Source organism: Poecilia formosa, unplaced genomic scaffold (genome assembly GCF_000485575.1).
Source record: "Poecilia formosa unplaced genomic scaffold, Poecilia_formosa-5.1.2 Scaffold17, whole genome shotgun sequence".
Taxonomy (NCBI): Eukaryota; Metazoa; Chordata; class Actinopteri; order Cyprinodontiformes; family Poeciliidae; genus Poecilia; species Poecilia formosa.
Window position 1 is genome coordinate 1,037,669 of NW_006799956.1, and position 27,055 is coordinate 1,064,723.

At 41.5% G+C, this 27,055-nt stretch overlaps 1 protein-coding gene across 1 annotated transcript in view; it reads right to left on the reverse strand.

The window, feature by feature from the left end:
- Positions 1–27,055, reverse strand: part of nell2a (neural EGFL like 2a) — a 102,333-nt gene that overhangs the window by 16,876 nt on the left and 58,402 nt on the right. Inside the window, exons 14-15 of the mRNA XM_007546698.2 lie at positions 24,121–24,243; positions 22,538–22,633 (exon numbers count right to left, since the gene is read on the reverse strand). Coding sequence (XP_007546760.1) covers positions 22,538–22,633; positions 24,121–24,243 — 219 coding nt within the window. The remainder of the gene's footprint in view (positions 1–22,537; positions 22,634–24,120; positions 24,244–27,055) is intronic.

Consider the following 27,055-nt stretch of genomic DNA (forward strand, 5'->3'; position numbering starts at 1 on the left):
GACAGATATTAAAGAAGAACGGCGGATTTAATAGTGACGGTTAAAATACATAGAAGTAATTTTTTTTCCTTTCTTTCTTTTTTTTTTTGCCAATTATATTAATTTTAAGGCTAAACTGCAAAAACAAAATCTTACCAAGCATTTTTGGTTTAATTTCTAGTTCAGATAACTTAGTGCACATGAAATAAGACAGAACAAACTTACTTTTCAGCCGGATATTAAAAGCTTGTTTTAAGTCAATAATTCCTTCATATTAATGGAGTAGTATAAGATATAAGTGAAACAATCTGCCAGGGGAACAACTTATAATATTGTAACTCAAAAAATGGGAAAATTCATTTTCTTGGACTCTGAAAATCCAGCCACATTTGCAACGGAATGATTTAACATCTTTGTGCTATAATGGCCTAGTCAAAGTCTGTAGCTAAATCTTACTGAGATTCTGTGGCAGAGCTGATGTTCTCGAACGATCTCGTCTTAAATCTGACTGACCTTGAGACGAGCCAATTTCAGTGAAGCCACATTCTAAGACTTCCAGCTTTGATCGCAAAGTATTAAAGCTATCAATGAAAACTAACCTAACGTGTCAGATTTGTAAAAGACCAAAGATTATTATTTTTTGTCTTTCAGAGCTTCCAAAACATGCATCCCTTTCTGTTTTGTGTTCATCCATGACAGAAAAAGCCAATAAAATACAACATGTTTTGCTGCTTTTACAAGACAAAAAGGTGAGAAATGTCAAGAAGTGGGGAGCAATTTTGAAATGCTCTGTATTTATCTGATACATAACTTGGACAGTCCAAGTCATCTGCAGGTTTAAAGCTGTGTCTCTGCTAGATGACTTTTGTATTTCACTAATCACCACCACGAAGACAGCAGAGAGGCTCATTTTCTCTTCTTAGAGCCGGTTTCAGGCACACAGCTTCATAAAGTCCACAGCAAACAGTATTTCACTCCAATCATTCAAAATTATGCTGCATTCTCCCCGGCTCTGAAGAGAATTATCCGATACTTTATTTCCGCCTCTGAATGTCAGGATGATAAAAAAAAAAGAACCTTTAAAAAAAAAAAAGGGAGGGGAAAAAAAGTGCATTGCCAGTATATGGAAAATTTCAAGCTGAAATTCAGCCTCCGCATTTCCTGCTGCACGAAGCAGTTTAAAGTACAACTGTGCCCGTCAGATGCTATTTATACCAGGAGGGCGATGATGAAGCGAATGTCTAAAAATATGCAAAATGGGTTATTTTCAGCCGGTTTCATTCAGGTATTTAAAACGCTCCGCTGTCTGGCGATAACAACAGAGGCTTACACCCTCTACAAAAGATTTGTCGCTTTCCTCTTTTATCTACGCAAACCTGTCAGCCGCAATTATGCCGCCGCGCCGCTGTCAAATCAACTTTTCAAGTGCCGCCGCGCTTTCAGGACGGAGAAACTCAGCCGCACTTCTGACACGGTTACATGGAGGCACAGCTGGGATAGAGCGCCTTCTCTGTTTTGTTTTTTTTTAATCTTTTTTTCTTTCTAAATGAGAAGGGAAGATCGTAGCAATTAAATCATCAACAATGACAGTCAGACAAGGCCGCTGCAGAGAGACGCCGTCCCCGTAGAATCGAGACGCTTTTTGCCTTTTGTTCAATCATACACGGGGACGGCTGGGTAGTTTCACTCGTTAAACGATGCCGCTCTCCTCCCCGGGAAAACGAAACGACTACACAAACAAAAAAATGAAATTGGCCTGTTTCTCTTCCACTGGAAAGGTCAGAAGCTAAGACACCGCCGTTGCCCTGGTGATGGGGAAGACATGAAAATGACTGAAATACCTTGTGTACGTGTAGACAGAGAAGCGCGAGGAGGTGAGGAGGTCAAGGAAGACGGAAGGGAAAAAGGAAGGAGGAGGAGGTAAAGAAAGAGAGAACAAGTGAGTACGAGATAGACTGCAATTATATTTCTCGTTATCCTGAGTGGCAGCCCGGAAACAAGAGCTCTATTAAGGCATCTCTCGAAGGACAAAGTGGAGGAAGAAAGAAAGAAAGACAAAAAAAAAAAAAAACATCCGGATTTCCCTCTGAGAGCTTCTTATGTCTGCTTGCCATGAAACCGCCCTCCTCCAGTTTTGTTCATCCGCCGCCTTCACCTTCCCAGGTGTTTCTTTTTCTCAGTCTGCAGCTCAAAGCCGAGGCAGAAACAGAGGTGCTCTCATTATAACCTCCGGCAAACCCTCGCAGTCCGCTGTCTCTGTGAGCAGGAAAAGGGCAGAATAGAGACGTAGATTTAGCCTCACCTCTGCACGGCTTTCTTTTCATTGTCCACGCTCACAATAACCTCTTCACTTTGTTCTATTTTCGTCTGTCGCTGATGGCAAGCTCATTTCTTTTACCTTTTCTTTGTGTTCCCCCTGTTTTATTGTTCGCCTTCTTCAGGTTTCTCCCACAAGCAGAACTTTGTGCCAAAGTTGTTAAGGCTGCCAAACACGCCTCCAATACAGAATCCTAATTCTCACCCAATTCCAGCGTCCGTCTTACATGCTTCGTTATGTACAGGGATTGATATAATTCAAGCATTTGCTTCTGTTAATTCTGATTAATTGCTGGATGGGTCGCAGGTGTTTTCACTTCAGTCAATGATATGTTGCTGTCCACTTCCTGGTTCTCTGCTTTTAAGGAACTATAATGATCCCCATCCCTAAAGACTCTAATATCACATATCTAAACGATTACAGATCTGTGGCACTGAACCCCATACCGGCTAAATGCCTTGAGAGACTTAAAGAAAGCTAAACCACCAACATACGATCCATATCAATTTGACAGAGGACGCCATTACCACATGGTCCACACATTTCTGGGATATCTAGATCTCAAAGGACGGATGCAAAGCTGCTGTTTAGCTCAATGTTCAATACAATATGGCCAAAGGAACTGTAATGTTAGATTTAACAACACGCTATGTGACTGGATTTTGGACTTTGTACCAAATCGTACGCAGTGTGTGAGAGAGTGAGAACACTTCCTCCACTCTTTCCATCAGCACAGGCGTCCCTCAAGGCTGTGTCCTTCGCCCATTGCTCTGTACTGTCCTCACTTATGTTTGTATAGCTTCATTTTTAAATAAGCTGATGACTTCACAATGTTGGGTCTCATCAATGGCAGCAATGAGAAAGCATGCAGAACTGAAGGACATCGTGGTTTTACAACCACCCCAAAACCAGCAAAACAATTGTGGACTTTCTCAAACAAAGTACGAACATTCACTCTCCAATTGATGTTGGGGAAAAAAAGCCGCTGAGAGGAAACACAAAATCAAAGCTCTTTGGCGTCACTACGACGTAGGACCTGATCTGAGGCATGTGTAGATTTTTCTTTTAAAGAAAGTAACTCCTTCTTTAACCTATAGCTGCTAACAGATTTTCCTGATCAGCCAACCTTTCATGTCAGATCAAGAAAAGACTCCTGAGCCTTCAAGTTCACGGTAAAGGGCAAAGAACAGACATTCCCTCGTCGTTGCGCACTTGATTTTTTAAAAGAGGAAATAAAGCCTAAACAGCAGCGATTCGTGGGGAAATCCAAGTCAAACCCGGCTCCATGCAGAGTTCCTGGAGATGAAAAAGACACTGAAATGCAAATCCGTATCTGCAAGCACTTGAGTGGGAGAGTGGGTGAGTAATCAAGGGAAACTGGAAACAAGACTTGTGAACAATTTGTGTCTGCAGGAACGCTCTGATGACACTCTCTTATGTAATCCCTCCATCTTTACAGTAAAACTCAGTGTGCGTGACTGGCAATTATTAGTGAAAAAATAAAACAGAGCAGCACAGGTGAGTTTTCAAAGGACTGTTCATTTGTTTCTTGAACTTAAAGATGTTAACGAATTGCTCCAGCAGCTCCCAGGTATTATGAGTGGGAGGACGGATGATGTCTGAAACAGACTGCGAGGAGAGCGAACAGAAGCAACAATGGCTGCATGTGTGATCCAGATACAGCTCATACAGTATTGGATTTCATAGATTTGCAGATTTCCTGCAGATGGCTGAGCATCACCTTGTTAACACTATTTGAATATTTAAGCACAAGTTTAAAAAAAATATATATATATTCTTTACAGAGTAACTTGTAAAGTGCTAAAGGAAATAAATTCTTTTGAAGTTAATAATAATTAAGTGCTAAAGAAAATTCTCCAAAATGAGTGTAAAAAAAAAATTACACTGAAAAGCTCCGCCCCCTTCCACCGTCTACCAGCACAGTTTTCAACTTATACTGCCTTGTTTGAGGATCACGGTAAGTTTTCTTAATTTACCATTTTTCCAGAGTTTTGACTCTTGTTATAGTCAAAACCACATATTAAACTAACATGGTGCTTTTCAGACAGAACTTGTTTTTGTCAACAACAAAAAAAGCATTTCACACGACAAACGCAAGGAGTTGTTAGCCAGCTTGAACTTATGTGAGCCTAATAAATAAAATAGACTGTTATCGAGGTGGAAAACCTTTAAAAGTCAGAAATCAAAATGACAAAGTCAGAAAAATTGAAATCTTTACAACCCAGTAATGTTGAGATATTATATATTCAGATAATTGATGGAGGGATGGATGGATGGATAGATGGAGGGAGGGATGGATGGATGGATGGATAGATAGATGGAGGGAGGGATGGATGGATAGATGGAGGGATGGATGGATGGATGGATGGATGGACTCCTCCTAGATGAGCATGTAGCGACAGTGGAGAGTAGTGTTGTTTCCTTCACAGCAATCCCTCATAGTACACATGCATGTAGCACAAGTTAAGAGGAGTCGGTAAGATACTGACTGCTCTTAATTACTGCGCATATTCCCATCTCACATACATAAAAAGATCTAAACAAAAACAACAACTCGAAAGCCGGTTAGCCAAAGTTAAAAAACTGACACTTCCCTGAAGACTGATGGGGAGCCGAACAGAAATAAAAGCGAACAGAACGCTTGTTTACTCAGCATGTTTCATTTCTGCACTAATAAAAAGCACGCTCTTTCATTCTGTCAGTCTTCAGAGCAGTGTAGCTATCCCCGCGCCCCGCGCTGTTTACTGCGTACGAGCAGCTACGGCATCAACCTGTCCCTGGGAGACGTGTCATTTGGGCGAAAGCAGCAGGTTGCTCCCAGCTAAACGACAGCTCCGGCCATTAGCGGGGCCTAATTAAGACACACTAATTATAGCTGATGGAGTGAGTGCTTTGTAAAGCCGTCTCTAAATAAATAATGAATATGTAATCATCGTGCTTAAACAAGTCGCTTGAGCTTAAACAGTCGCGGGCCTGCAGGCCTTGTGGGTAAACTGCGGCGCAGAGGAGGGACAGCTGCAGCAACGCGTCGTGGGAGCTGTCAAGGAGCGGAAAAAATGAATTCGCTTTTAATTATTCACTACCTGAGCACGAGTTGCTGGGTGGGATGAGCCCAGGGGAGATTTGGGCTGCGATGAAACTATGATGTTGTGCTTTCGCGGGTTATTATTAGCAGACACGCTGTGGCCTTTGCTCTTTGAAATTATGCAACACGAGCAGCTTTGATACCCGTTAGCTGTTGAGTGCTTTTTTTTTTTCTTTTTATTTCCACACACAAAAATGCTTTCCTCCTCCTCAAAGTGATGCGGCTAACTGTGTTTCTATTGTTATAGTTTTGTCTAAAATTCTGACTCAATCCTGATGTATAAGGGCATATATTAATAGAGACAGATATCCTAAGATTCTGGAAAGTAGGGCATATAAATAAATCAAAAGTAGCACTTCCATTGCCTTTTCCCTTCCTCTTTTTTTTTTTTTTTTTTGGAAAAAGAGTAATTAACAAAACAGTTTTCTAACAAAACATCCTCTCTGAGATGGAAAGGCACTTCCTCAACTGCTTAAAAATGTTGAGGAACTTTAGGTTACAACTGCCTATTGTTGTCAACAAATAGTTTCATCAAACCTTAATAAAAAAGCCCGTTTTGTCGTCTGTACCCATCCTTTTGCTTCACCAAACTTCATGGTTTTACTCATAAAAACCTTGCTCATCCCCTCACCCCTACCCCTTCCTAATCCTCACTTTGATTTCCGCTTTTCTGCTTCCATTTAGACATGTTATCATAAATCACCTCCTACTTGCAGCCTTTTGCTCTCCTCTCTTCTGGCGTGACAAGATATCCCACAATAATTAAATACCCCCATCCTTTTTTCTTCACTTCATCTGTCACACAGATCTTCTTCAAACTCTGCTTCCCATCTCTTTTACTTTCTTGTCAGTCCCCAACATGATACACGGATTTCATACAGAAGTACGAAGAAAAAAAAACACGCTCAAGAGCTTTTACTGCGATTAATATCTCCGGCGAAGAATCAAAACGTCCTTTTTATACGGACATCGCTTTGGGAGAAGATGAGCAGCCGTAAAACATCAGGAGTTGAGGAAGCTGCGTTTTCGCTTTCAATAAAATCCCAATTTATCGTGCGGGCGTAAAACCGTACAGCTCCTTGATGATGCTCTTGAACAGCAGCAGGTAGGAGGCACAAATCTAAATTGGATCATTAATGTTGGACATAAAAATCTTTTACCTCTTTCTCCTTGTCCTTAAAGAACAGAGCTGATGCTAAACGTGATTCAGTGCCGCTGATTAAAAGTGCCCACAAGAGCCGCAGATGAAATGAAAGATGAAAAGGAAGAGGTGTGCGATCTCAGCATCTCATCAAGTAGAAACCTCTCTCCTCAGCAGTCCACGCCGTCCTCCGAGAAACCAGCGAGAAACCAACGAAGGACAGCTGAGATGGTCATTAGTTACAGAGCTGACAGCGTGGCGACGAAGAGTTTCGACTGTTGCCCAGGCATCCTAATAAGCTTAGCGGGAGCCAAAAGCAGAGGATAATGAGCTGAAAATAAGAAAAAAAAACAAAAAAAAACAAAAAAAAAACACAATATCTCGAGCCGTGTTTATCTAACAAAACAAGTCCAGTAAACACACTGAGACTTGAGGAAGCAGCAGGCGTTCACAGATGTTAGAGTCCAGTTTTCTAACGTTAATGTTTAGCATACAAGATGAAAAAGTTCGGTCCCTGGCTCTGATCTATACGACGGACAAACTAAGAAAAAATTAAAAAATAAAAGTGCAAGAATAAAGTTCATAAAATGTGGAAATAAAGTTAGAATATTATTCTTTATTTTGGTCATATTATTGTAATAATTTTTTTTTTAAATTGTCTTAATGTGGCCCTACTCCTCCATCATACCTAAAAGCATCTTATTTATGAGATATTTTAAATTTATAACGCCTCGAAAAATCATTTAAACTCAAATGGTTCTCTGGTGAGTTGAGACCAAACTTTTACTTCAGCATGGAGTCGGTGTTTATTCACATTTTCATGATATACGCAGCAAAGATGAGAAGAAGGGTAGCTACTCTTCTTCATCGCCCATGAGCCACACATTTAAACTAAAAGCTTTTCAGAGGAAGGTCTGTGAATCCGACTAATCCAAAATGGCTCCATAAGCGGTCAAGGCCGAATTGCTTCTGTCTGATTTGCTTGGTGTCCAACTGATGTTACGGGAGACAAAATTGCTGAGAGCAAATGGAAAGAAAAACAACATCAAAGAGCACGGAGGCGGCAAACCTGGACGTATCATTTGAAAATAAACCTAAATTGATTTTATTACATACATTCAAATTCAGTGAGGAAAAACACCAAATAGGGGAAAAAAAAACAAATAAAATTGCTTCCCCTTTGCTTTGGTGCATTCTTGCACCAAAGCGCTGTGGGAGAAAAGCATCAGCCAAACAACGCAGGCCTCACAGAGTCCAACTGTGAAATCTGCTGGTGGATGCGGTCGCATCTTTCTTCCAAAATGAGAACCACTTTGCAGCAAAATGAGCCCAATACTTCCACATTTATCCATCGCACTGTGAGGAAATGTGGGACAAAGAGCTAGCCTGGGGCTACCGTGGCGGCTACGCGACATGTTGGGGGGCAAACATTACATGGCTGGCCCTTCGTCCATTTTTATCTGTGACTGAAGTGGATGTGCCCAGCCGCAGCTGTCTCCTGCATAATTCATGGCGAGTCAGAGTTCTTCACTAGCTGCTGACTGTCTGTCAGCACTGCGTGTCCCCTGTCCTCCCTTCCCGTATTCCCACTGAATGGCAATGACAAGGTTGGGAAGTGCACACACACACACGCACACGCACACACACATTGTCACCAGAAGACACGAGCAGACCCAAGCTGAACAGCGCCGTCCCTCTCAGCGGCAGAGAAATAGACATGCTCAATTACGCTAAGAGCGTGCGCCCAATTACACACGGACGTGTGACGATCGGAAATCAGGCGGCAGGTTGATGATGTGCGTGAGGACCGCAGGTACGTGTGAGCGCGGGGATGCTTCGTCGTCATCGTTCGGCAGCTTGTGACAGGCCGTCACTCTAATGCTGTGGCAGCAGGGGCGGCGGAGTCCCTGGGGAGGCCTCTAAAAGCTCACAGGGTCCTGCGGGCGGGGAGCCTGAAAACCTAGTGAAAGCTTTTCCATGTTCATCTGGCGAGCTCTGCTTCTCCTCTCCCTCCTCCTCGGGCAACCGCATTCCACGTCCAAATTCAGGGAAAAACTCAATAACCCCGTCCGTCCCTCCCTCCCTCTCTCCGCATATCCCATTCCAGATCCGCATCTGTCAGCTTTTCCCCTCCGCACCCAGCGTCTCCGTATCATCCATTCCGCTTCACCTCCTTTTACCCGTTTCCGAATCGCTACCTCTCTGTCCTAACCCTTCCTCGAATTTTGCATCTGTCAGTCTCTCCGTTACATCTCCATCTTTTCTTCCCAAACTGCTGCTCTCGCCTCCTACTACTAGAACTGGAGCCGCCATGCGTCCTAGCAGCAGAAACAGGCCTGCGCTGGGAGTTCCTGTCATGCTGAGGAAGCAGTACGGAGAAGCCTTTCTTCCAGAATGAATGACTGATGGAGTCCCCCAACAGTGCCAGAGGCCTTAGCCTTGTAGCACTGGGGACCCGATGATGGTCTTGGGGCTTAGAAGCACAACGAAGGAACATCAGGACAGTGGTTGTCACAGTGCTAGAGACGTATGAGAGTGACTGTCGGAGAAGCAGGAGAGATGCTCTCGCCAGCATCCGCGGCGGCAAACTTCATGTCGCTTCAGGCATGAAAATGCATGGGAGAGTTCTGTTGTGTGCAACGATCGTGCAGCTGCAATTTAAAGTGAATAATACCTTCACTACCAGATACTTGCTTGGGACTCTTAACCAAAAGATGCAGAATTTAAATAGAGGAGGCGTTAGCCTTCTCCTAACAAACGAGCACATTAAGGAGTTAAGTGTGGGAACAAGATGATTTAACATGTCACCATTTTTACTTGGGAACTTGCTCCTGCTAATTGTAGACTTGGGCCGATTTTTCTTCGTAGAGAGTTTGAATCAAACCTACTTCATCAGTCGTCAAATGATACACAAGTGCTATTCGTAGAAAAGCAGATGGGCGACAAACTCCTTCTTAGACGTAAAAGTTTGGAGAAACGTTGCCTTTAAAACACTAACACGATAGCAAAAATAATCCAAAAATTGAAAATAAAAAACTCATTTGATTTCAGCCACTGAGCTACTTTCCACAAATCCTCTGCTTTGCTTTGTTCCTCACCAGAAACGACACATTCAATTTAAAAACTTTAACAACTTGTACTTTTTTAATGTCCAGGTGTTGGTCTGGCCGCTCCACATCGTTCAGCACGTTGCTGCTGGCTAACTGGTGTATTTGGGGAAGTCTTGTCGGAACATTAGATACAATTGAGCAATTTTGCTTTCAGCAGTTCACAAAATGCTGAGTCATTATTGTTTGGGCCAGTCGTTGTGTTTTCTGGCAAATTCTAACCACTTCAGCTATTGCTCTATGTTTTTTGTTTTGTTTTAACAGTCGAACATTTTGGGGTCTTTTCACTTCATATAGGCATCTTCTGGTAGCAGTACAGTAATCACAGGTTTTTTCCTTATCTGTATGTTGTCTTTCATGACTTTGTATTTTTGTGTTTTTATGATGTAAAGCCCTTTGAACTGCCTTGCTGCTGTGGTTTTCTAAAAGGTATTCACTTTAGCTAGCATCCTTAATCAAAGGCCAACCGTTGACAACTCTGTACTCACAGAAAGGTCTCGATAATTGAGCTCCCCGCTGTCACACATTCATGTACTGACCGTTGAGTCCGATGGTTTTTCTACTGAACTTACTAGTTAATGCTTTATGTAGAAACACAGCTACAGCCAAAACAGTAACTGAGCTGGTTTGTTGCTGGACAGCTGTAATTCTGTTTTCAGTGAAACGTAGTGCAGCAGTGCAGACCGAAACAGACCGAAAGAGAAACAGGCTGAGATGTAAACCCATACAGAGGGTGAAACATATCCAATTATCAGAAGTAGTACGTTATTCATAAGGGATAAGGCTAGTAGAACTTTCCTCAACCCAACGTGGGAAGGATGATAGACTTCACATCCTTTTTCTTTCCTGGCTCATCATCTCGGATCAGCTCTACGAGGAAATTAATTTACTTTAAGATGGGCAGTAAAAAGGATGCCTCATAAAAAAGGGCACTCAATCAATAGCTGGACCAATGAGAAGAGCTCAGTCTGCTGTATTTGGACGCAGAAAGACCCTGACTGAAGAGCCGCGACTTTTCATTAGCTTGGCCACTCGCCTTCCCGAAAGATCCTCCATTAAAGATTGACACGGATTTTACAAAAAGTGTTTGTGTGTTTATTTTACACCACCACGGTTACCGGAGGAGAGATGCAACGTATGAAGCCTTGGAAATGTATTCATGAACCAGGTTTAAGTTAAAGCTACAAACATCCGTGTACTTGAATTTGATTCAATTAACGAGTTAGCACAAAGGAGCACCTAACTGTAAAGTGGACAAAAGGCTTCAAAGTTTTCAAGTATATGCATATATTTTGTTTTTCAAACTTTAAATGGGTCTCTAGTCCACATGAAAATTAGATATGCACCAGAGTTCCCTTTGATTGAACTGACCAGCCATAGTTTCCTTTTTGGTCCACATCAGAGTTCGATTACTCGTTCACATCTCTCCAAACAACCTGGAGTTTCAAACTACAGTTCGATTAAAGCAGACTAATCAAACTCCCTTATTTTTAGGAATGTATCCTAAAAATAAATTACATAAAGTTGGAAAATTTGGTAATTGCGTTACTTCTAAAGACTATAGATTGTTTTTATTTAGGGGTGTTAAAAATAGAGGGCTAAATGCAAGTGTATGTCACATGTATCAGGTCATTTGTAAAAAAAATCTTGAAAACCGTTAAGCATTTTCCTCCCACTTCACAATGCTTATTACTTTCTGTTGGTGTGCCATGTAAAACACAATAAAGTTGTGGTTGTAATGTGATCAAACGTGAAAAAGCTCAGCTGGTTCGATTGTTTTTGTTGTTGTTGTTTTTTTAAAGAAACGTTCATGGAGTAAGATTTGTTGCAATGAAAACATGGTATTTAGGCTACAGGGAGAATGCCACGCTGCTTAATGGAGGCTGCGACATGATACAATTCCCATTCTGCTCCAAAGCCGTACAAATCCCCTACGAGGCCTTTGGACGAGGCGCAGACCCATTACTCGCCAGAGAGCACAGAGATGCACAAAGTCATCAACGCTCACAGCCACAAACGACGACTCAAGCGGACAATAACTGCGTTTGAGTCACAACTCCAGCAGCTACTCAGCATTTACAGATCATCTGTTTACGTCAGAGCTCTGACAGCAGACGGCTCCATGCGCAAAAAGTGATACGTCATTCTAAACAAGATCCCAGATACGCCAAGACAAATACAGGCTCAGCCTTAATCACCTGAAACCCAGTTTCCACTGTGGGTTTTTTTTTTTTTTTTTCCTGGGTATTCATAAATCTTTGTCCTCTCTTTAAGGGAGAAGAAATGAAACACAGGAGCTAAGCCGAAATGAAATCCTACCTGTTTCACACCTCTCCCCCGTAAATCCTTGCTGGCAAACGCAGTTGTTAGGCGAAATGCAGGATCCTCCGTTCTGGCACAGTCCGTCACACATTGCTGGAGACGCACCGGAGGAGAAGAGCCATTACTCTCAAAGATTAATGAGCATTAACTGTGTAATTAGACCAGCACCAGCACAAGTATTTGCATACAGAATAAGAGCTAATTCGGCGATGTGATTCATTACGGCCTTTCATAACATTACTTCACGTGATTAATGCGTCTCGCAGAGGTTAATTTCAAAGTGTTCATTATCCGTGGCGAGACTGTTGGTTAATACGTCCCCAAAACACAGAGAGGTCACTGATGTTGACAGAAAGAAACGGAGGTCGTTGTAATATATACACAAATCCTTTGGTGCTTTTTTTTTTCTTAGAAAAAGCTGGAAAGGAGAATAGATGTAATTACATGGAGCAAATGGAAAAATACTTTTTCCCAATAATAATTTTTTGTGACGTTACAATGACTCATCTCACAACTCTTCCCACACATTGACACTCGGGTTGTACATTTTCTGTACAACCCAGTGAAATTATTAAAAATAAAATTCTAAAAAGAAAATGATACGGTAACAAAAAAAAAAAGTTTCGCTAACCCAGCTGCACGCTCTCAAACTAATGGTTTATCGAGACCATTTCTGTTTCAGTTTCAGACTTTATTTGTCCTGAGTTCAAATCTGATGAACATAAAATAACCTTTAGCTCCTCCAGCTGGAGTTTCCTGACATTTTCTCAGGTGCATCGAGGAGCTAAATTAAAAGTTTCGCAGAGGGCTTACAGAGGATGAAAATGTTCCTAAATGTTCATTTAGGTTTACGTCACGAGAAGTGTACAAAGCAACCTGCTGGTCCAATGAGACCAAAACCAAGCAAGGTACGTCATTAACCCAGTGAATCTCATGTCAAAATTCAAAGAATGTAGGTAGCTGGGACTTGGAGATGCTTTTATTTTGAAAATACTTATCAATCTTAATTTTTGTGTGTTTTTAAAATAGGAGGTAAAAATGTATTTACAGTTTTTTCAATAATCAACGGATGAGGTTGGAAGGCTTACTTGCCATAACCCTAATGTTCAGCTAGCTCCACAGATTCTCTATCAAATTCAAGTCAAGAGTCTGGTTGAGCTACTCCTAAATGTTACTTCCAATAAGAAGAAACATGTTGGTAAAATCAAACAATTATTTTAAACTTAAACCTGCCCTGGGTAAAGAAAACAGCCTAGAGGAAAATAATCACTAAAATACCAGAACCTGAAGTGGGTGAACCTTCTTTTTACCATTAAAGCATGTTGGAAAGGCCAGTGAGTGTCACTGGTGAACACATTTGCGATCGGACGCCTACAGGAAACGTTTGCAAATGTTTTTCTCTGTATTTTTAACAAATCATGTAAAAAATAAAATAAAATAAAATAAAATCTGTTAATAGGTAATAAGCCTTTCAGAATGTCTTAACATTTACACATTTATCATGACCAGAGAAAAATAAACACTTTTTCTTTGACAAAGCTGAAGAGTCGGGAACGTGAACGGGCAGAGCGGTGAGGTACCTTTGCAGACGGTGCCGTTCCCCGTGTATCCCGGCTTGCAGGAGCAGCTGTGGCCTCCCACCATGTTGAAGCACAGGGCGTTCTCGTCGCAGTTGTGGAGTCCGCTGAGACATTCGTCATGCTCTAAAAGCAAGCAAAACGGGCGGCCGTCAGTCTCATCGAGTTCTCTGGAAACAACAGATGTTTTTGAGCACGTCTACGTCTTGGTTAGCTGATAAAAAGAAAAAAAAAAAAGAGACGAATGTTGAGGGACCGTCCTGAGAGCCGCGAACAACTTACCAGCCGGAAAGCACCTCTTGATTAAAGAGCAGCAAATGTGAGGAATGACTGCGGCAAGTTGGTAATTTATTTTTACAGTCCATTAAGAATAAATGCCCTGACAGTTAGGCAGCTGTGAGTCTAAGATATGAGTCCGGAGTGAGTAATTCCTCTGGCTCCGATCTTGATATGACACAGAAATGGCCTCAGATGTTTTGCTGCTATTAGTTGTGTTCATGTGGCACATTATGAGGGATGGGAAAAGCCTTGGTGACGGTCTGCGCTTCCTAAACATCAACATTTGCTACTCATCAATTAGTAAGTCGCGCGCACCCCATATAAATTTATTTTCCATCCAGTAAAATCCAGCAGCCCTTATTTACCCAGGAAACTCAGAGAGGTGATTTGTAATCTCACTGAGTTTTTCTTCCTTGTTAAACAAAGGTTAAAATAATAAGGAAAGTTTAGGCAATGCACATTTTTATAATTGGTGCGTTAAGCGCCCACAGGAGATGTTTTCCGAAGGTTTTGTAAAAGCAAAGAAATGTTCACTTTAAAACATGAGCTGCATCATTAGACATGATTTTTTTTTATGCCAGCAACAGCTTCAGGTTGGAGGAACAAAATGGTTTCTGCTATCAAGATGTACAGTTTCAGCAGGAATTTTCCATCGTACCATTCCTACAATCTAAAGTCCTTTAAATAAGATGCACCCGAAGGTCATGAAACGGCCCTTCCCCCACGTATTGCTGTTTTCTAGTGAAAAACCCTACTCAGTGTAGGGCTCTCTACCTCTGAGAGACCAACAAACTGTCCTGCCTGTAAAAGCTAACTTTTAGAAACCTGATTCTTTTGGCTGTTGTGGCCCTTCTCCGTCAGTACCTACTCTGCTCAACTTGATGCACAGTTTGGGTTTCCACTACGTTTGAGTAAAAGGCTCTGTGCAGGTGGGGTCATAAAACCCACACTTTACTTTTCACAGTCTGAAAAGTAACGTGTGTGCAACGCAAACACAACAAAACAGCTCTTGACCGTTGACAGCTGGAGATGGACTCCAACACCGACGCAAGGAGAAGTGAGCATAAACAATGGAAAGATGTTAAATATGTTGTGCAGATAATGGGAATGCAATTCTGGACACCACAGATGTACATTTTAATTAAAATTGTGCTGAAATATAAATTTGCACAGCTTGCTGATGAAGCTCTGGAGTATAATAAGCATCATGTGGTCCATTTACCAAAAGCTCTGTATTTGTCCGGTACAGTAAATGTCTGAAGAAGACGACTTAGAACGTTATAAAACTGCTAATTTTCCTCAGGCATTTTAGTCTAATTCAATATTTTCATTTAGCAAATTTAACACGTTTTTACACTCCAGTGGGGAACAAATAACTTGCTGGAATTTGGAAGAAAGCAGCAGTTTTCTGATAGTTTTAACGCAGACCGTAGAGCATTACATGCATCTGTTGTTGCGTCCTCTTTTTTATTAATTTCCTCAGTACAAGTTATTGTTTTCAGAATCAATGTTTGCCTTTGTGTTTTTTTTTTTATAGATTCACATAGATACATTTATATTACTCACCTAGCAGACACCAACTTTAAAAATTAATAACTTTTCTAAAGAGAAGTAAACAAAAACTGGCAATGAAATATTCATATTTCAGCAGGGCCTTGCAACATTTCAGCTCATTTTATCGTGTGTTTACAGTGCAGAAACCATTTTTAGAAGATACCTAAAGTGGTCAAGCGGTCAATCGAATCTTTGGGAAAATGTTAAGACTTGTGGAAATCAAAAACTTTGGGAGTTCAGCAGCTAGCTGGACGTGACTGTGATTCTAGATTTTATTGGTAGAAATAATCGTCGTCCTTTGCTTTCATGTGCGTTTTGTGCAGACATCAAGCAGATTTCCACGTCGTCCTTCAGTCACTGTTTTGTACAAAGCGGCACCTTATTTTATTTTTACCTTTTTTTTTCTTTTTTTTTTTACTTTCTTGCTAGCACACGTTGCTTTAGAAATGTTGCAAAAAGAAAAAAGACACAGCTGCGGGAACAGAAATATGGAATCCGAAAAGTGAGAAAACCCAAATCCTAAAAGCTTGTTGCTTTCACCTTAGTCACATCATCCATTTGCCTTCCATCATCCAATCCATTACATCCCCTGAACGCACCGTGTTTCCAGCCAAATTGAAAGTGACATTGTGATGAGCTCCTCGGTCGAGGCCATGATGTGTGTGTGTGTGTGTGTGTGTGAGACGGATTGAAAAACACTTAAAAGGGGCCCGGAGCTCGCCTCTCGCTGCTGGGCGGCATAAAGGCTCCTCGCAGATATTTAGAAACAAAAATAAAAGCTCAGGAGAGAGACGGAAACTAAATTAGAGGACACTATTTGTCTGTCTGACCAGACAGAGAGCAGGCATCGGAGCCACAAAGGAACTCCGCTTGTGTCACCGTGTGCGTCTCATCACTACAACCCTGGAATTTGTTACTTAGGAATTTAGGCCTATTACACCCCTGCACTCGGTGTAAACGACTCCCATTTTAATCGCCTCCTAAATCCCTAGGATGTGTGTGTGTGTGTGTGTGTGTGTGTGCGTGTGTGTGTGTGTGTGTGTGTGTGTGTGTGTGTGTGTGTGTGTTACCTCGCTGGCTGCTGCAGCTCAGGCTGCAGACAGATAAACAATCAATTATGTAGAGCCTGTCATCGGGGAGCTCTTACTATGGCTGCTTGTTTCTCCTGAAGCTTGTTTTCCCTCCACCTTTTGCCAAAACAATACCAGCCTCTGCACTGTCTGACCTCAGATAGACGACAATACCTCAGTTTTCATGCTACGGGCTGGAGAGTGGTGATTTTATAAAGTCAGTGGCAAGAAAAAAAGCCCATGATAGCTTGTCTACTGGAGAGGATAAAAAGAGAAAACGGCAAACTGATGATTTAGTTTTAAGACGCTCAGCAGCAGAATCATATTTAGAATCATTTAATGTATATTTAATGACTGTGCTACAAAATGGCAGGCTTAGCAACTTTATTTTGAGTGGAAAAAAATTGATTTCATGCAAAACAAAAGCATTGTTTTACTTGATAAATAACTCTCAATCTTTGCCCAGCCAAAAGAGAGGAACAAGAGCCGAGAAATAATAAGCTCCAAAGAATCCCTCATTATAGCAAACCGTACATTAATCCTCTTACAAAAATCTGTGAAGATGTGGTAGATTTGCAGACGCAGTAAACAGAAAATCGCTGCAAAACCTAAACTTCAACATACTCTTTTGGTTTGTTTCAGTGCTGGCTAGGTTTGTTTTGTTTGCGATAAAGGTGTGTTGACAAAGGCTAGAAAATGGAGAGAAGTCTCCATTATAGCCTCATATCATACACAAAAAGGGGGAAATTAAACATTATCATATCTTAAAGAGTTAAAGAAAGCTTGAGAAATTTTTAGATTACCATGCGCAGCAATCAAATGCGTTTATATCTCACACCGGTAACCCTTATTTTCTCTAAAAAGTTAGTCAAACCCAATTAGCACAATGTCTTTGCCCTGGCAGAAAATGATCAGGTAGATTGATTCTGCTGTTGTCGTATGAAAGGCGCCCACCTAAATCACTCTATTAGTCTGATTAGCTCACTGAACTGCTAAAGCAAGAGCAGATGTGCTCTAATCATTGTCGTCTTCCCAAGGAATGAGGGATCCAGAGGAAAGCATCATGACATCATTATCTTGCACTGAAAAAGCATCACATTAAGGAGACTGGAGCCAAGTGCCTTTTATATTAAATAACACTTGGCTGAAATAGCAAAATGCTTTAGCATGCCACCTAGCCTTGTTGCCACCGAGGCAGAGCTATCTAAACACGGGCAGCAGGTGGGTTTGACTTCACCTTCGATCATAGGAATTTAGCAATGGATAAATTGTACAGCTTTTTCCCTAAAACTAACTATTTATTACCACTTTTTAGGGAACTGCAGGGCAGAGCAATCGTAGCCCCACAAACACAAACAATGCTCTTGAAAAATGCTGCTTTGGTCACACAGAACTATAATTTTTATTGCTAAACTGCACGCAGTAGCTTCATTTAATTATATTTTCGAATTTATTGGATGGGCTCAATGAACTAACAGTGGAGAAAATAGTAAAACTAAAAATCAATTGGGGGGAGGGGGTTAAAACATCATTAATTGGACTTTATAAATCGAAATTCTTATAAGAAATTTCTCATGATACAAGGTAAGCAATACAATAAATGCCGACCCCTACTGTGAATCTTTCATAATGAATTATGTTATGGTTCTTAACTGAATTTGGATATAGATTCCACTTAACTGGATATGGATTAGTCATAATAGTCTTATAAAATGTCTAAGCGACATTTGTTGAAAACTGGTGTGATGGAAATAAAACTAAAATGTTAAAACAAGCAATAAGTAGAAACTCTGTCTACAGTTTCTCTTTAAGGTGTCATTGAAAATCATCTTTTCTCAGCTCTGCTGTTGACAATCCCCCTCCTGCTTCACCTTTGGCCTGCGACCTTTCCTCCATCCTCTCTCTTCCTTCCAACCATCCATCCATCCATCACTTACTTAGCCTCAGGGGCTAAGGTCTGGCTACCGAAGGATTAGAACATGGGCACACACCAGAAGAATGCACTGTAGCTACAGCAGACCAAGTGCACATTCACACACACACACAATCCTGAGGACAGCCTTCTTTTAAAACATTCTGACAGAGAGCACCACCAGTCTGCTACCTTTCATGGATTTGCTGCTAATCTCACATTGCGATGAGCACCTCGGGCATTTGTGGGGAAGACGAAAAGCAGAGGGCAGAAAGAGAGGAGGAATACTGCACCGCAATGTCTCATTTCTATCCATCTATCTATCTATCTATCTATCTATCTATCTATCTATCTATCTATCTATCNCACACACACGCACACGCACACACACATTGTCACCAGAAGACACGAGCAGACCCAAGCTGAACAGCGCCGTCCCTCTCAGCGGCAGAGAAATAGACATGCTCAATTACGCTAAGAGCGTGCGCCCAATTACACACAGACGTGTGACGATCGGAAATCAGGCGGCAGGTTGATGATGTGCGTGAGGACCGAAGGTACGTGTGAGCGCGGGGATGCTTCGTCGTCATCGTTCGGCAGCTTGTGACAGGCCGTCACTCTAATGCTGTGGCAGCAGGGGCGGCGGAGTCCCTGGGGAGGCCTCTAAAAGCTCACAGGGTCCTGCGGGCGGGGAGCCTGAAAACCTAGTGAAAGCTTTTCCATGTTCATCTGGCGAGCTCTGCTTCTCCTCTCCCTCCTCCTCGGGCAACCGCATTCCACGTCCAAATTCAGGGAAAAACTCAATAACCCCGTCCGTCCCTCCCTCCCTCTCTCCGCATATCCCATTCCAGATCCGCATCTGTCAGCTTTTCCCCTCCGCACCCAGCGTCTCCGTATCATCCATTCCGCTTCACCTCCTTTTACCCGTTTCCGAATCGCTACCTCTCTGTCCTAACCCTTCCTCGAATTTTGCATCTGTCAGTCTCTCCGTTACATCTCCATCTTTTCTCCCCAAACTGCTGCTCTCGCCTCCTACTACTAGAACTGGAGCCGCCATGCGTCCTAGCAGCAGAAACAGGCCTGCGCTGGGAGTTCCTGTCATGCTGAGGAAGCAGTATGGAGAAGCCTTTCTTCCAGAATGAATGACTGATGGAGTCCCCCAACAGTGCCAGAGGCCTTAGCCTTGTAGCACTGGGGACCCGATGATGGTCTTGGGGCTTAGAAGCACAACGAAGGAACATCAGGACAGTGGTTGTCACAGTGCTAGAGACGTATGAGAGTGACTGTCGGAGAAGCAGGAGAGATGCTCTCGCCAGCATCCGCGGCGGCAAACTTCATGTCGCTTCAGGCATGAAAATGCATGGGAGAGTTCTGTTGTGTGCAACGATCGTGCAGCTGCAATTTAAAGTGAATAATACCTTCGCTACCAGATACTTGCTTGGGACTCTTAACCAAAAGATGCAGAATTTAAATAGAGGAGGCGTTAGCCTTCTCCTAACAAACGAGCACATTAAGGAGTTAAGTGTGGGAACAAGATGATTTAACATGTCACCATTTTTTACATGGGAACTTGCTCCTGCTATTTGAAGACTTGGATCGATTTTTCTTCGTAGAGAGTTTGAATCAAACCTACTTCATCAGTCGTCAAATGATACACAAGTGCTATTCGTAGAAAAGCAGATGGGCGACAAACTCCTTCTTAGACGTAAAAGTTTGGAGAAACGTTGCCTTTAAAACACTTTAACACCATAGCAAAAATAATCCAAAAATTGAAAATAAAAAACTCATTTGATTTCAGCCACTGAGCTACTTTCCACAAATCCTCTGCTTTGCTTTGTTCCTCACCAGAAACAACACATTCAATTTAAAAACTTTAACAACTTGTACTTTTTTAATGTCCAGGTGTTGGTCTGGCCGCTCCACATCATTCAGCATGTTGCTGCTGGCTAACTGGTGTATTTGGGGAAGTCTTGTCGGAACATTAGATACAATTGAGCAATTTTGCTTTCGCCAGTTCACAAAATGCTGAGTCATTATTGTTTGGGCCAGTCGTTGTGTTTTCTGGCAAATTCTAACCACTTCAGCTATTGCTCTATGTTTTTTGTTTTGTTTTAACAGTCGAACATTTTGGGGTCTTTTCACTTCATATAGGCATCTTCTGGTAGCAGTACAGTAATCACAGGTTTTTTCCTTATCTGTATGTTGTCTTTCATGACTTTGTATTTTTGTGTTTTTATGATGTAAAGCCCTTTGAACTGCCTTGCTGCTGTGGTTTTCTAAAAGGTATTCACTTTAGCTAGCATCCTTAATCAAAGGCCAACCGTTGACAACTCTGTACTCACAGAAAGGTCTCGATAATTGAGCTCCCCGCTGTCACACATTCATGTACTGACCGTTGAGTCCGATGGTTTTTCTACTGAACTTACTAGTTAATGCTTTATGTAGAAACACAGCTACAGCCAAAACAGTAACTGAGCTGGTTTGTTGCTGGACAGCTGTAATTCTGTTTTCAGTGAAACGTAGTGCAGCAGTGCAGACCGAAACAGACCGAAAGAGAAACAGGCTGAGATGTAAACCCATACAGAGGGTGAAACATATCCAATTATCAGAAGTAGTACGTTATTCATAAGGGATAAGGCTAGTAGAACTTTCCTCAACCCAACGTGGGAAGGATGATAGACTTCACATCCTTTTTCTTTCCTGGCTCATCATCTCGGATCAGCTCTACGAGGAAATTAATTTACTTTAAGATGGGCAGTAAAAAGGATGCCTCATAAAAAAGGGCACTCAATCAATAGCTGGACCAATGAGAAGAGCTCAGTCTGCTGTATTTGGACGCAGAAAGACCCTGACTGAAGAGCCGCGACTTTTCATTAGCTTGGCCACTCGCCTTCCCGAAAGATCCTCCATTAAAGATTGACACGGATTTTACAAAAAGTGTTTGTGTGTTTATTTTACACCACCACGGTTACCGGAGGAGAGATGCAACGTATGAAGCCTTGGAAATGTATTCATGAACCAGGTTTAAGTTAAAGCTACAAACATCCGTGTACTTGAATTTGATTCAATTAACGAGTTAGCACAAAGGAGCACCTAACTGTAAAGTGGACAAAAGGCTTCAAAGTTTTCAAGTATATGCATATATTTTGTTTTTCAAACTTTAAATGGGTCTCTAGTCCACATGAAAATTAGATATGCACCAGAGTTCCCTTTGATTGAACTGACCAGCCATAGTTTCCTTTTTGGTCCACATCAGAGTTCGATTACTCGTTCACATCTCTCCAAACAACCTGGAGTTTCAAACTACAGTTCGATTAAAGCAGACTAATCAAACTCCCTTATTTTTAGGAATGTATCCTAAAAATAAATTACATAAAGTTGGAAAATTTGGTAATTGCGTTACTTCTAAAGACTATAGATTGTTTTTATTTAGGGGTGTTAAAAATAGAGGGCTAAATGCAAGTGTATGTCACATGTATCAGGTCATTTGTAAAAAAAATCTTGAAAACCGTTAAGCATTTTCCTCCCACTTCACAATGCTTATTACTTTCTGTTGGTGTGCCATGTAAAACACAATAAAGTTGTGGTTGTAATGTGATCAAACGTGAAAAAGCTCAGCTGGTTCGATTGTTTTTGTTGTTGTTGTTTTTTTAAAGAAACGTTCATGGAGTAAGATTTGTTGCAATGAAAACATGGTATTTAGGCTACAGGGAGAATGCCACGCTGCTTAATGGAGGCTGCGACATGATACAATTCCCATTCTGCTCCAAAGCCGTACAAATCCCCTACGAGGCCTTTGGACGAGGCGCAGACCCATTACTCGCCAGAGAGCACAGAGATGCACAAAGTCATCAACGCTCACAGCCACAAACGACGACTCAAGCGGACAATAACTGCGTTTGAGTCACAACTCCAGCAGCTACTCAGCATTTACAGATCATCTGTTTACGTCAGAGCTCTGACAGCAGACGGCTCCATGCGCAAAAAGTGATACGTCATTCTAAACAAGATCCCAGATACGCCAAGACAAATACAGGCTCAGCCTTAATCACCTGAAACCCAGTTTCCACTGTGGGTTTTTTTTTTTTTTTTTCCTGGGTATTCATAAATCTTTGTCCTCTCTTTAAGGGAGAAGAAATGAAACACAGGAGCTAAGCCGAAATGAAATCCTACCTGTTTCACACCTCTCCCCCGTAAATCCTTGCTGGCAAACGCAGTTGTTAGGCGAAATGCAGGATCCTCCGTTCTGGCACAGTCCGTCACACATTGCTGGAGACGCACCGGAGGAGAAGAGCCATTACTCTCAAAGATTAATGAGCATTAACTGTGTAATTAGACCAGCACCAGCACAAGTATTTGCATACAGAATAAGAGCTAATTCGGCGATGTGATTCATTACGGCCTTTCATAACATTACTTCACGTGATTAATGCGTCTCGCAGAGGTTAATTTCAAAGTGTTCATTATCCGTGGCGAGACTGTTGGTTAATACGTCCCCAAAACACAGAGAGGTCACTGATGTTGACAGAAAGAAACGGAGGTCGTTGTAATATATACACAAATCCTTTGGTGCTTTTTTTTTTCTTAGAAAAAGCTGGAAAGGAGAATAGATGTAATTACATGGAGCAAATGGAAAAATACTTTTTCCCAATAATAATTTTTTGTGACGTTACAATGACTCATCTCACAACTCTTCCCACACATTGACACTCGGGTTGTACATTTTCTGTACAACCCAGTGAAATTATTAAAAATAAAATTCTAAAAAGAAAATGATACGGTAACAAAAAAAAAAAGTTTCGCTAACCCAGCTGCACGCTCTCAAACTAATGGTTTATCGAGACCATTTCTGTTTCAGTTTCAGACTTTATTTGTCCTGAGTTCAAATCTGATGAACATAAAATAACCTTTAGCTCCTCCAGCTGGAGTTTCCTGACATTTTCTCAGGTGCATCGAGGAGCTAAATTAAAAGTTTCGCAGAGGGCTTACAGAGGATGAAAATGTTCCTAAATGTTCATTTAGGTTTACGTCACGAGAAGTGTACAAAGCAACCTGCTGGTCCAATGAGACCAAAACCAAGCAAGGTACGTCATTAACCCAGTGAATCTCATGTCAAAATTCAAAGAATGTAGGTAGCTGGGACTTGGAGATGCTTTTATTTTGAAAATACTTATCAATCTTAATTTTTGTGTGTTTTTAAAATAGGAGGTAAAAATGTATTTACAGTTTTTTCAATAATCAACGGATGAGGTTGGAAGGCTTACTTGCCATAACCCTAATGTTCAGCTAGCTCCACAGATTCTCTATCAAATTCAAGTCAAGAGTCTGGTTGAGCTACTCCTAAATGTTACTTCCAATAAGAAGAAACATGTTGGTAAAATCAAACAATTATTTTAAACTTAAACCTGCCCTGGGTAAAGAAAACAGCCTAGAGGAAAATAATCACTAAAATACCAGAACCTGAAGTGGGTGAACCTTCTTTTTACCATTAAAGCATGTTGGAAAGGCCAGTGAGTGTCACTGGTGAACACATTTGCGATCGGACGCCTACAGGAAACGTTTGCAAATGTTTTTCTCTGTATTTTTAACAAATCATGTAAAAAATAAAATAAAATAAAATAAAATCTGTTAATAGGTAATAAGCCTTTCAGAATGTCTTAACATTTACACATTTATCATGACCAGAGAAAAATAAACACTTTTTCTTTGACAAAGCTGAAGAGTCGGGAACGTGAACGGGCAGAGCGGTGAGGTACCTTTGCAGACGGTGCCGTTCCCCGTGTATCCCGGCTTGCAGGAGCAGCTGTGGCCTCCCACCATGTTGAAGCACAGGGCGTTCTCGTCGCAGTTGTGGAGTCCGCTGAGACATTCGTCATGCTCTAAAAGCAAGCAAAACGGGCGGCCGTCAGTCTCATCGAGTTCTCTGGAAACAACAGATGTTTTTGAGCACGTCTACGTCTTGGTTAGCTGATAAAAAGAAAAAAAAAAAAAGAGACGAATGTTGAGGGACCGTCCTGAGAGCCGCGAACAACTTACCAGCCGGAAAGCACCTCTTGATTAAAGAGCAGCAAATGTGAGGAATGACTGCGGCAAGTTGGTAATTTATTTTTACAGTCCATTAAGAATAAATGCCCTGACAGTTAGGCAGCTGTGAGTCTAAGATATGAGTCCGGAGTGAGTAATTCCTCTGGCTCCGATCTTGATATGACACAGAAATGGCCTCAGATGTTTTGCTGCTATTAGTTGTGTTCATGTGGCACATTATGAGGGATGGGAAAAGCCTTGGTGACGGTCTGCGCTTCCTAAACATCAACATTTGCTACTCATCAATTAGTAAGTCGCGCGCACCCCATATAAATTTATTTTCCATCCAGTAAAATCCAGCAGCCCTTATTTACCCAGGAAACTCAGAGAGGTGATTTGTAATCTCACTGAGTTTTTCTTCCTTGTTAAACAAAGGTTAAAATAATAAGGAAAGTTTAGGCAATGCACATTTTTATAATTGGTGCGTTAAGCGCCCACAGGAGATGTTTTCCGAAGGTTTTGTAAAAGCAAAGAAATGTTCACTTTAAAACATGAGCTGCATCATTAGACATGATTTTTTTTTATGCCAGCAACAGCTTCAGGTTGGAGGAACAAAATGGTTTCTGCTATCAAGATGTACAGTTTCAGCAGGAATTTTCCATCGTACCATTCCTACAATCTAAAGTCCTTTAAATAAGATGCACCCGAAGGTCATGAAACGGCCCTTCCCCCACGTATTGCTGTTTTCTAGTGAAAAACCCTACTCAGTGTAGGGCTCTCTACCTCTGAGAGACCAACAAACTGTCCTGCCTGTAAAAGCTAACTTTTAGAAACCTGATTCTTTTGGCTGTTGTGGCCCTTCTCCGTCAGTACCTACTCTGCTCAACTTGATGCACAGTTTGGGTTTCCACTACGTTTGAGTAAAAGGCTCTGTGCAGGTGGGGTCATAAAACCCACACTTTACTTTTCACAGTCTGAAAAGTAACGTGTGTGCAACGCAAACACAACAAAACAGCTCTTGACCGTTGACAGCTGGAGATGGACTCCAACACCGACGCAAGGAGAAGTGAGCATAAACAATGGAAAGATGTTAAATATGTTGTGCAGATAATGGGAATGCAATTCTGGACACCACAGATGTACATTTTAATTAAAATTGTGCTGAAATATAAATTTGCACAGCTTGCTGATGAAGCTCTGGAGTATAATAAGCATCATGTGGTCCATTTACCAAAAGCTCTGTATTTGTCCGGTACAGTAAATGTCTGAAGAAGACGACTTAGAACGTTATAAAACTGCTAATTTTCCTCAGGCATTTTAGTCTAATTCAATATTTTCATTTAGCAAATTTAACACGTTTTTACACTCCAGTGGGGAACAAATAACTTGCTGGAATTTGGAAGAAAGCAGCAGTTTTCTGATAGTTTTAACGCAGACCGTAGAGCATTACATGCATCTGTTGTTGCGTCCTCTTTTTTATTAATTTCCTCAGTACAAGTTATTGTTTTCAGAATCAATGTTTGCCTTTGTGTTTTTTTTTTTATAGATTCACATAGATACATTTATATTACTCACCTAGCAGACACCAACTTTAAAAATTAATAACTTTTCTAAAGAGAAGTAAACAAAAACTGGCAATGAAATATTCATATTTCAGCAGGGCCTTGCAACATTTCAGCTCATTTTATCGTGTGTTTACAGTGCAGAAACCATTTTTAGAAGATACCTAAAGTGGTCAAGCGGTCAATCGAATCTTTGGGAAAATGTTAAGACTTGTGGAAATCAAAAACTTTGGGAGTTCAGCAGCTAGCTGGACGTGACTGTGATTCTAGATTTTATTGGTAGAAATAATCGTCGTCCTTTGCTTTCATGTGCGTTTTGTGCAGACATCAAGCAGATTTCCACGTCGTCCTTCAGTCACTGTTTTGTACAAAGCGGCACCTTATTTTATTTTTACCTTTTTTTTTCTTTTTTTTTTTACTTTCTTGCTAGCACACGTTGCTTTAGAAATGTTGCAAAAAGAAAAAAGACACAGCTGCGGGAACAGAAATATGGAATCCGAAAAGTGAGAAAACCCAAATCCTAAAAGCTTGTTGCTTTCACCTTAGTCACATCATCCATTTGCCTTCCATCATCCAATCCATTACATCCCCTGAACGCACCGTGTTTCCAGCCAAATTGAAAGTGACATTGTGATGAGCTCCTCGGTCGAGGCCATGATGTGTGTGTGTGTGTGTGTGTGTGAGACGGATTGAAAAACACTTAAAAGGGGCCCGGAGCTCGCCTCTCGCTGCTGGGCGGCATAAAGGCTCCTCGCAGATATTTAGAAACAAAAATAAAAGCTCAGGAGAGAGACGGAAACTAAATTAGAGGACACTATTTGTCTGTCTGACCAGACAGAGAGCAGGCATCGGAGCCACAAAGGAACTCCGCTTGTGTCACCGTGTGCGTCTCATCACTACAACCCTGGAATTTGTTACTTAGGAATTTAGGCCTATTACACCCCTGCACTCGGTGTAAACGACTCCCATTTTAATCGCCTCCTAAATCCCTAGGATGTGTGTGTGTGTGTGTGTGTGTGTGTGCGTGTGTGTGTGTGTGTGTGTGTGTGTGTGTGTGTGTGTGTGTGTTACCTCGCTGGCTGCTGCAGCTCAGGCTGCAGACAGA